We start from the raw sequence: 10488 nt of genomic DNA on the forward strand, positions 1-10488 counted from the left end.
AATTTACTTTCCTTGTGGCCCGGCATGATCAGGTGGGTTTAAGGCACTCGATTCGTAATCCTAGGGTCGCGGATTCGAATCTCCGTCGCACCAAACATGCTCGCCCTTTTAGTCGTTGGGGCATTATAACGTGACGGTCAATCCCATTCTTTGTTGGTAAAAGAGTAGCTCAAGAGTTGGCGGTGGGTGGTGACGACTAGCTGTCTTCCCTCTAGTCTTACACTACTAAATTAGGGACGGCTAGCGCAGATAGCTCTCGAGTAGCTTTGCGTGAAATTCAAAACAAATAAACTTTTCTTATACTCTACACAATCACTGTTGAAAGCATTACTGACTTGTACGAGTCAGATTAGTATAAACACTTGAGAAAACTGGCTTAAAGATAAAATTTTCGTTGTAGTGTGAGATCAATCAGCTTTATTTGTTATGTTGCACAATCATAAATGATTAAATGTTTTCTGCTGAAATCATCCTATATACAATTTTTCTTCTATAAAATGATCCCAGAATACATTATTCAATGATCAACATTACTACCCTATGATTCCCTTAGCCTTTTCATACAACTCGTCCCATAAGGATCCAAGATCATCCTTGTAAGGTCTGAAGAATTCAAGGGCTTCACGAGCAACTTCGGCGCTAACGTCCTTAGCGTTGTTGATGAACTGAACAAAGAAAGAAGCGTAATTATAATGGGTAAATGAGTAAAGTCCAACAACAGTAGGAATAGACCTGCCAGAAAAAGCGCTACCAGAAATAAGTGATATTAAACGATTTCGTATACATACAATACACACTGTTTCAAACATAAATGGTCTCTTTGTTCCCTAAAACTATCGTTTAGATATAAGAAAGGCGAGCAGAGATTCGTAGAACTGCATATAAACCACAGTCCAATGCAACTTTGGGTCGTTTTGCTCATCTGGTTATACTTAAAAATTAAAAGTAAGATTTCATCTTAAGATACATTAACTAATAAATCAATTAAAATATACCAACACACCTCCTGGGCGATAATTTTGACCTTCGTCAGCTTGTCTTTAGCATTCTCTAAACCAGCGTCCCAAATGGTTTTTACCCATTCAGCAAATTTGGAGAATTTCTCCTGTATCTGTAGACCCAGGTCTTTGAAAAAGTCCTTGATCTTTTGCCACAGATCAAGAATGGAATGACTTGGAGCACTGTTGCAGAAATCTCGAAGTACTACTTTAAGGGCTTCAACCCCACCTCGAGTCAGAGCTTCCATGATAGTCTTCTGCCACTGAGAAAAAATATCGATTATTCACAACACGTTTGTTAGATGCAGCAGTATCACTTCCACAGACGTCATCTATTATTATAAAGTTTTTACCAGTCCTCAATATTTTATGATTAAGGCGTTCGACTCGTGATATGAGGGTAGTGGGTTCGAATCCCCATCACACCAAACATGCTCGCCCTTTCAGCTGTGGGGGCATTATAATGTGATAAAAGAGTAGCCCCATAGTTGGCGGTGGGTGGTGATGACTAGCTGCCTTTCCTCTAGTCTAACACTGCTAAATTAAGGATAGCTAGGACAGATATCCCTCGTGTAGCTTTGCGCGAAATTTCAAAACAAACACTATTTTCTGGTGATGAATTTTGGAAATTACTGAGAGGGGTTAAACGTGACTGTTAACTGTCCAAAAGAAAACCTCAAGTACCGTATTCAATATTTGGCTACTTTCATAAAAATCTTGCTGCGTTTACAATTATGTATGTTTGTGTTTTGTTGTAACAAAGCCACCTTGGGAATCGAACCCCTGGTTCTAACGTTGTAAATGCAAAGACTTAGCTCTGTCCTACCAGGTACCGTTCACAATTAAGCGCAGGCAAAAAGCAGCGAAGAAAGTCAACGATGATAAACTCTCTCTCTCTAGTGTCTACGGTATAGTAAATATTTTCTGAACTCTCTAGTGTCTACGGCATAGTAAATATTTTCTGAAGAAGTTAAACTGAAATGTTTTTATACAGTTCGGGCTACTTATGTACTTGGAAAGACCAATTTTAAGCAGTTTAATTATAGATATAGATGACATACTGTCAAGTGGATTGATTATCTTTTAAGAAGTGGAAATTTTATCTTCACAGCACAATCTAACGTTCGTAATAATGTTTATAGTTAAACCTTATAAAATATTTTTTCTATATATGCCTGATACTTACGTCCTTGCTGAACTTGTTTCTGATAAAAGAAACAATCTGGTCCAATGGAAGATTATTCATCAGCTGAAACAAGAAACAAAAAAAAAAACATTCAGCGACAAACGAATTTCACTTTTAACTTTACATATTTGGGTTAAGTTTCTCACATTGTATATTTGTCTGCTATGCCTAGATTCAATTAACAAGTGAGAAAGTGTAAATTATTTTCTCTATCTTAATGTAAATATTAACTCGTTTCTCTTGGACTCTGGAATTTTGAACCAAAACGTGCAAATTCCTGGATGTTTACTTAGATACAAGTAGATAGATGGATATCTTACCATTTGTAGAAGGTCGCAAGCCTCCGACTTGATGCTATTTGATGGATTGTAGGATGGTAGGATCTTCCTCAGAAGATCTTTCAAAGCTTCAATCCTTTGGTCTTGATTGCTTCCAAAATCTTGAGACCAAACTGAAAGTAAAACATGTTTTCAGCATTGGTTATAATTTACATCAGCAATAAGAAAACTGTTGTAGGCTCTATATAGTTATGCAACAAGATTTCTGAAAAAAAAAGAGTTATGATAAACCCAAAATTTTAGTTTAAATTATCAAATGAAACAGTATCGATTTCTGATAGTTATGTTTTCTAGTTTGTGAACATTTTGTACAGAACAAACAAATCAATATATTTATTGTCCAACAATTAAATCGCTTACTTACATCTTTCAAGTTGCCAAACTTATTCTTAATGTATTCAGAGATCTTGTCCAAGTCCAGTTTGCTGAGCAGCTGTAAAAACACAAAACATTCTGTTATGAATTCTCTATGATTTATCGAGAACTTTCTTCTTAAAATAATTTCGAGAGAAAAATATTGTATTTGTTTCCGATACATTTTGCGTGTGATTTTGCTTTAATTTTTAAGAATAAAGCTACACAATATGCTATGTTTTGATGTGTCCACCACGGGTATTAAAACACGATCTCTAGCATTATAAGTCTTTAGACTTATAACTTAGCCACTGAGGAGGGGAATTTACGTGTGGTATATTGATGAAACATGTAATTAATGTCCAGTTTATATGGAAAATTGTCTGACAAAACTGTTGCAGAGAAATTGTAGCAAGCAGTTTTTCGCAAATTCTGAAATGCTATAGTAACTATTTTTGCTAAGAAATTAAGAGTTTTATCATTTCTTGCAAACGAGAAAAAAAGAACTGAACGTAAATCCTATAGAAGACTCAATATCATACTAAAGAAAAAAAACATTTCTCGTTCTCTCCTTATTCACGTGACAAACTACACTCGCCAACAATGCATGACATATATTTAAATTTGTATTTAACTTCTATCATTAAGAACACGTGATTTATGTGTTACACGCATGAAACCGAGTGACACTTTTATTAAACAAGTAAATACGGCTACTCGGGAAAAATAATATTACCCTGTATGTATAAACATGTGTCTGTGTGTGGAAATTTTCATTTTTGGTTTCAAGTCTTTCCTTTCAAACCAGTAAGAGTTTTTGGTTTCAAGTCTTTCCTTTCAAACCAGTAAGAGTTTTTGGTTTCAAGTCTTTCCTTTCAAACCAGTAAGAGTTTTTGGTTTCAAGTCTTTCCTTTCAAACCAGTAAGAGTTTTTGGTTTCAAGTCTTTCCTTTCAAACCAGTAAGAGTTTTTGGTTTCAAGTCTTTCCTTTCAAACCAGTAAGAGTTTTTGGTTTCAAGTCTTTCCTTTCAAACCAGTAAGAGTGACCAACCTTCTCTTTCATTGTTTCAATCAAGTTCCTCAAATTTAATTTTTCTTTAAGCGTCTCCATCAGATCACCTAGACTTCGTTTTCCAATGCCCAGTTTATCCAACAAGTTTTTCAACAGCTCCTTGGCTTTGTCTTTCAACTTATTTAGTAATTCTAAAGTTTTTACACCGGCATCAATTCCCAAGTTCTTCAATTGGTCAGTGATCTCTGCGGCCTTGAAAGAAATTAAATTATGCATCACTGTATTTATCAAACGGATAGTTTTATAATTAGAATTATCGTAGTTACACAAATTCACAGATTTTAGATACAAATGCTTTAAAGAAACTTAGATATTATACGGGAATCGTTTTACTAACTGAAATTTAAATAATATTGAAATAGAGAATTAGTGTGTGACTTACTTTGTCAAGGAGGTCCTGGCTTACTTTTTTACCGTTGTCAATAGCATCTTTGATCTTCTCAATAATGTTGTCAAGTGATTCTTTTAAAGTTTTACCAAGCTCGGTCTTAATATCCTCTTCTACCCTAGATATATATGTATATATACTCGCACATTGCAAGGTAAACAGGACACATTAATCATAACATTCTCCAAGAAAATGAATTATTTTGTATGTGTAACTGACAAATATTAGCCTTTAAGTTAATCTTTTATGATAATTTTTTAAATTTTACAGAGCGGATTTCTCTGCAATTTCTAGTTTTCGTTTGTTATTCTAAATAAATTCGTTTTTGAATTTGTAAGTTTGAAGAGATCCAGAAATAACCGTATCTGTTTACTCTTTACAGCGAAGCGCCATTTCAAATTTCCTTAAAAAGATCGGTTTAAACTTTATAATATGTCAATAGGTCAACAGACATCCTCAGTGCACTCACTCGTCTAGTTGGTCAGCATATCCAAATCCCACAGCAGTTTTCAGTGACGGAATTCTTTCCATTCCTACCATGAAGTCCAGGACTGCCCGGCTGACGGTGATGTCCAGCACTATAATTAGTTAATACTAAAATGAGTTGTGACAGAGAAAAATAATTCTCGAAAGACTTCTCTAATCTTTACATTGACTACGGCTGATAAATGCCATAATGTTCTTCCATGAACATGACTAACATCTGAATTGTATTTTGTTTATTATGTGAAATATAAAAAATGATGACTTAAAAACAGGCAGGGTAAACTACACTGAATTTTTCTAGCATATAAGAATGGTAGAGTCTTTAAAATTTCAAATTAAAATGTTATTATATTTGAAGACAAAGAACAGGTACGCGAATGTAAGAATATCTGTTCCGGATTTGTATTGGAATATGAGAAAACATAGGATTCTGTAGCTTAGTACAAAATGGAAATCTGGTACGATTTTATAATTTTTGTATTTGTTGTTAACATACACAATGGAATATCAGTACTGTTCACCCGTGGCTGCTGACTTACTGCTGAGCCACTAGGGGAAGTTTATTCCTTGTAAGCTATTATTTAGACGTATCAACAATGACTAGGCCCATGTAATTCAACATGTTTTAATTTATTTATATAATTTAATACCTATTCATTTATCCATCATATAACAGAAGCCTGAACCAAAATAACTTACCATCATAGAATGAAGCTGATGCGCAGCCAACCAATAGCAAAACGAGGAAGAACTTCATCCTGTGAAATTGAATAGAAATATAAGATTCAGAAAAATTCTGTAAAGGCTAAATAAATATTTTTCTAGAATAAATTTTCTCGTGCCTTTAAGACGTTTGTTCGTTTTCCCATTTGAAATTAATGAATTGAAGAAACTGACCAACAGTCTTTCGCATTAAAAATATCATCCTAGAAACATCTTACCTCACTTCGACAGGTTGCAAAAAAAATTAAAATAGTTCCTTTGAAACCAAAGTATTGATGTTGGTCTATGACAACTACCTATTTTGATCTTTGTTTGGAGTCAAAGCTTTGTCACTAGCAGTCAACATTTTTCTGTTTACAATCTATTTATCTTGCTTAAATTGATAAGTTTTCAATTGACCATGTTCCATTTTACCTTGTACTAGTACTATTTTATAGATAAAACATTTTTGATGAATAGGCCAAAATATTTTTGCTATTTTCATTCTCTACTGATACTACCCAATCAGCTTTAAAATGCCCCTCTTGTTAGAACATAAAAACATTGTTTTATAAAGCAGTTATTTTGTTCACGATTCATTCATCAATAAGTAGTGTAACGACCTATTAGAAAACACTCACAAAAATATGAAAATAATTTTTGTTTTATCAAGTGAATGTAAAAAATATACAGTTTCACGTGTAAAACAAGATGAACCTATACTAAATGAATTCACACTTAAGACAAAGTGAATCTAGTCTAATTACGAGACAATGCAACTAGGTCAGAGAAGAACATCGTGAGGAAAACAAACATAACACCAACATTTGGTTTGACAAACTGATGAATGGATACGTTTAATTTCAAATATTATGATGTTTAAAAAACTGTTGGCGCTGAAGGACTGGCTACTATGTAATTCAGAAATAGTAAGATTACGATTTGATGAAAAGGATTAAATTACTAATTTATATCGTAACAAACGTAACGAACATTCTTGATGGCTGATACCATACGTAGTTTTCAGCGTCATTAAAATATGTTACAAAATATCAGGTGTAGTCATAGGTTAATCATATAAATGGTACATTATTTTTCCTTTTGTGATTTCATTTCATCCAATTGTAAACATTAATGTATTACAAATAATAGACCGTTTTATCTTAATAATGAGAACTTTTCAAAGGTTCTGGTTTTCTTTCATTTATTCTTAAATTGTTTTCATAATACTAAAACATCACGATTTAAGATCAAACATAAATAAAAGTGTGCATATTAATATATAGTTTCTCGAATGAAAATATTAGAACACCTATGATACTACAAAAACCTGTAAAATAAATTAGAAAAATAGTCAAAACATGTAGCAAGACACTTGATGATTTTAACCTTTTTTGATGATGAGATCTTTCTTTCTCCCAGTTTACCCTTCAACAAGGAAAGTTACATCTAATGAAATCCTTAAGTTATCGAACTTCGTATTTTCAGACTTACCAGACAATAAATTGTGATTTTAAATTACAAATATTATAACAAAGCTACTTATTCTAATATTTCTACAGTACTATCAACAAGCATGAGACACGTTTCTCACATCGAAAGTAGGAATTTTCATTACAGTTTGTGCCTATCTTTAACTTATTCCTGTTATTTACTAATTTATGTTAATGGATGAGATTTTACAGTAACATTTATACATCCGAAAGTTCGATCTTGTAATTCCACTTTCAGTAATGTTTAAAGTATTATACATCACTGATATCATTTGTCTAAGTTGTGTTAACTTTTTTAGTCTTTACCTTTACCTGAAGAAGATCAAAGTTATTTAGCCAACACTTTTCATTAACTATTAAACATTATATAAATAGTGTTCATAGACAGAGGAGGTTCCAGCCTTTTACTGGAGAAGGGGTTGAGGTGGCCCGGACAGACAAGTCAGGATGTACATCCTACATCTTGTAGGCACGCGTTTAAGAAGTGAACCAGATTTATTAGTTGGCACTTTTCATTAGATGGAGGAAGATGTGCCAGTTAGGCAGGGCAAAGGGAGATACACTAATGTACACAAATGCTTTCAGAAATAGAGTGAATTTTACATTTGAACCGTAAAAAATAAAATCAAAGACCATTCAGTGCTACATTATCTCGCCATCTAATAAAAGTTAACCGCTAATGAAATTACATGAAATCCGGTGTGAGGGTACAGAGAAAGCTCAGGCTTCAACCACAACAGGTCCCTCTCCCAGTAGTGCTACTACTGCGCAAAGAAAAAAAGAGCATTATAAGCAATACTTAGCTTTTAGATTCTACAAGAATAGTTTACCATTGTGCTTGTTTTTAGAAAATCTATTATAAAGTAGAACAAAATGCACCACAGTGTATTACCTTAATGTTTCTTGACTATCCCAGGAACTGGATAATACTGGTATTTAAAACTCGTTTTATACTGTATTTTGACAACGTGGACATGATATTTACGTCGTTAAACGGATCTTAGATAAAACAGCACGAGGTGAGATTATCTCTTTCTTGTTCAACTGTCATAAAAAATATACCAATGTAATATTCATTGTGTTTATCCTTCAGGTACCTTTTCAAAACCATTAAATATACTGTATTGTTAACATGATAACTCATGTTATCGATTTTCAAAGATATGTAGGAAATTTTTATCTCCAGGAGTTGGTACCAACAGGACATCCCTGACTAAAGAAGCTGGGAAAACCAACAGATGGCAATAAAGTAGTCTCCTTTTGTTCTGACAAAGAAATAAACTTCGATAAAACAAATGCTTAAATATCAACAAATAGTGTGAATATACTTATAAGATATGGATTATAAAAAAATTGGATATAATTAACTATTAGAAATCTTCTCTATTAGTATTTCCAACAGTTGTATTTTCTCTTTGTATTTTGATATGTATACTCTTAAGCTACCTAAATTATGTTACTGTACAGTAGAAGTACCACAGTAATTTATTCAGTTAAAGTGTAAAGTAGAAATGCTTACTTTAATTTACTGTCTGGTTGATATTCAGTTAAAGTATCCTGTAAAAACTTTAATTCTAGTCTCAGTTAAACCAAGATAACTTTATCTTATTTTTCAAACGTACAGTACATAATAACAGCACATTTGAAATTAACAAACGCGTTATCAGCACAAGAAATGTATGAATTCTCCGCCAATTATTTTTCTTTCTTTTTTTTTACTCTATGTACTAAGTCATAATCCATTATTAGTGTTTGTTTGTTTGTAGTTAAGCGCAAAGCTACACAATAAGATATCTGTGTTCTACCCACCACGGGTATTGAAACAGCTTTTTAGCGTTGAAAGTCCACAGATATGCCACTGTACTATTATGAACCGTAATTGTTTATTTTTGAAACAAGAATAGTTACAAATTTTTAATATATATATATATATATGATGGCCCAAAAATAGACATACAGTTAATAACTGATAATTTATTTAACAACACTCTACACGTAACATGAAATTATGGGGAAAATTATACTGCACGTATTCAAATTGAGACTCGTCACTGTTCACACAATCCTGGAGTCAACCTGCCATATTTATGTAATCTTTCTGACAGAAGTTTATCTCTCCATCAAGTTCTGTAAATGCATCTGTGATGTTTGGTTTGTTTTGAATTTCGTGCAAAGCTACACGAGAGCTATCTGTGCTAGCCGTCCCTAACTTAGCAATGTAAGACTAGAAGGAAGGCAGTTGGTCATCACCACCCGCCACCAACGAATAGTGGAATTGATCGTCACATTATAACGCCCTCACTGCTGAAAGAACGAGCATGTTTGGTGTGACTGGGATTCGAACACGCGACCCTCGGATTACTAGTCGAGCGCCTTAACCACCACCTGGTCATGCCGAGTCTTCTTCTGTGATATACTATTTCATACGTCAAATGCCGAGATTTCCTATTGCACACAATTCAACATATGCAACTGTATACCTACCTATGGGCCACTCTGTATATTATATTAAGATTCGTTTAACTGATCACATAATTACAAAATGGAAGAATCTCAATTTGTAATAAAGTGACAGAATGTTTTCACAGGAGTTAAAGTGAGGTGGAACGAATGCCCGCCTCTTAAAGATTCGAGATTCCTGGTCGTTTGGTTAAAAGTTAAAGTGGTTTACAAAGGAGAGCTCAACCTCTTTTACAAATCCTAATTCAACCAATGATTTTTTTTCATTGTTAAGACTGTCCTATATTAGCTTCTCGCAACCAACAGTTTATATTTATAGTATATTTACATGAGAGATAGTTCACACCCGCTGTGTCGTGGCAAGTTCGTTAAAAAATTATTACACCTTAAACTTTTTGACAATCGTAAGCCTTAGCGAAATATAGCCAGCTTTAACTGCTGTATATTGGATTATTCCTTCTTAACAAATTAACACGGTAGTATTCTAATATTCTGAGATCATAATATAAAACTCAGGACAACAATGTCGTCACTTCAAAAAAGAGAAAAGTTGTTGGTAGGTGCTGCCGGGCATTTACCTTTACTTAAATTAGCACCTAAAAATTAATGACAGAAACAGATGGCTTCAGTAACGATCTCCAGTAGTACAGTGGTATGTTTGCGGACTTACAATATTACAATCTGGCTTTATGACTAGTCATAAATATTGAAGTGCAGATGATGTCCAGTCATTTCCCAATCTGTGGACTTACGCAGCTAGAAACCGTGTTTTGATACCCGTGGTGGACAGATCACAGATAACCCATTGTGTAGCTTTGTCCTTAAGTACAAACAAAGAAGTTTTAGTAGCTTTAACATTAAAAACAAGCAGGACAAACAGGCTTGGTGGCAATATTTTGATTACTTGGACAATTAAAATAATCAAAAATAAAAAAGTCGGAAAACCTAATTTCGTTTAGTTGATTATTTTAGTGAAAATCAATTTAATAGTCATTTCGATTAATCAATTGTT

General features: G+C 33.5%; 1 protein-coding gene across 1 annotated transcript; it reads right to left on the reverse strand.

Moving 5' to 3' along the window:
- Window positions 1–400: 400 nt before the first annotated feature.
- LOC143247913 (uncharacterized) lies at window positions 401–5890 on the reverse strand. The gene is made up of 10 exons (XM_076496462.1): window positions 5841–5890; window positions 5521–5579; window positions 4805–4913; window positions 4330–4453; window positions 3927–4139; window positions 2883–2955; window positions 2505–2635; window positions 2185–2247; window positions 1004–1261; window positions 401–665 (listed from the first exon to the last, which is right to left on the reverse strand). The coding sequence occupies exons 1-10, from the start codon at window positions 5888–5890 to the stop codon at window positions 534–536; spliced, it is 1212 nt and encodes a 403-aa protein (XP_076352577.1). The 3' UTR covers window positions 401–533.
- Between the last annotated feature and the right edge of the window lie 4598 nt (window positions 5891–10488).

This window comes from Tachypleus tridentatus, chromosome 3 (genome assembly GCF_004210375.1).
Source record: "Tachypleus tridentatus isolate NWPU-2018 chromosome 3, ASM421037v1, whole genome shotgun sequence".
Taxonomy (NCBI): Eukaryota; Metazoa; Arthropoda; class Merostomata; order Xiphosura; family Limulidae; genus Tachypleus; species Tachypleus tridentatus.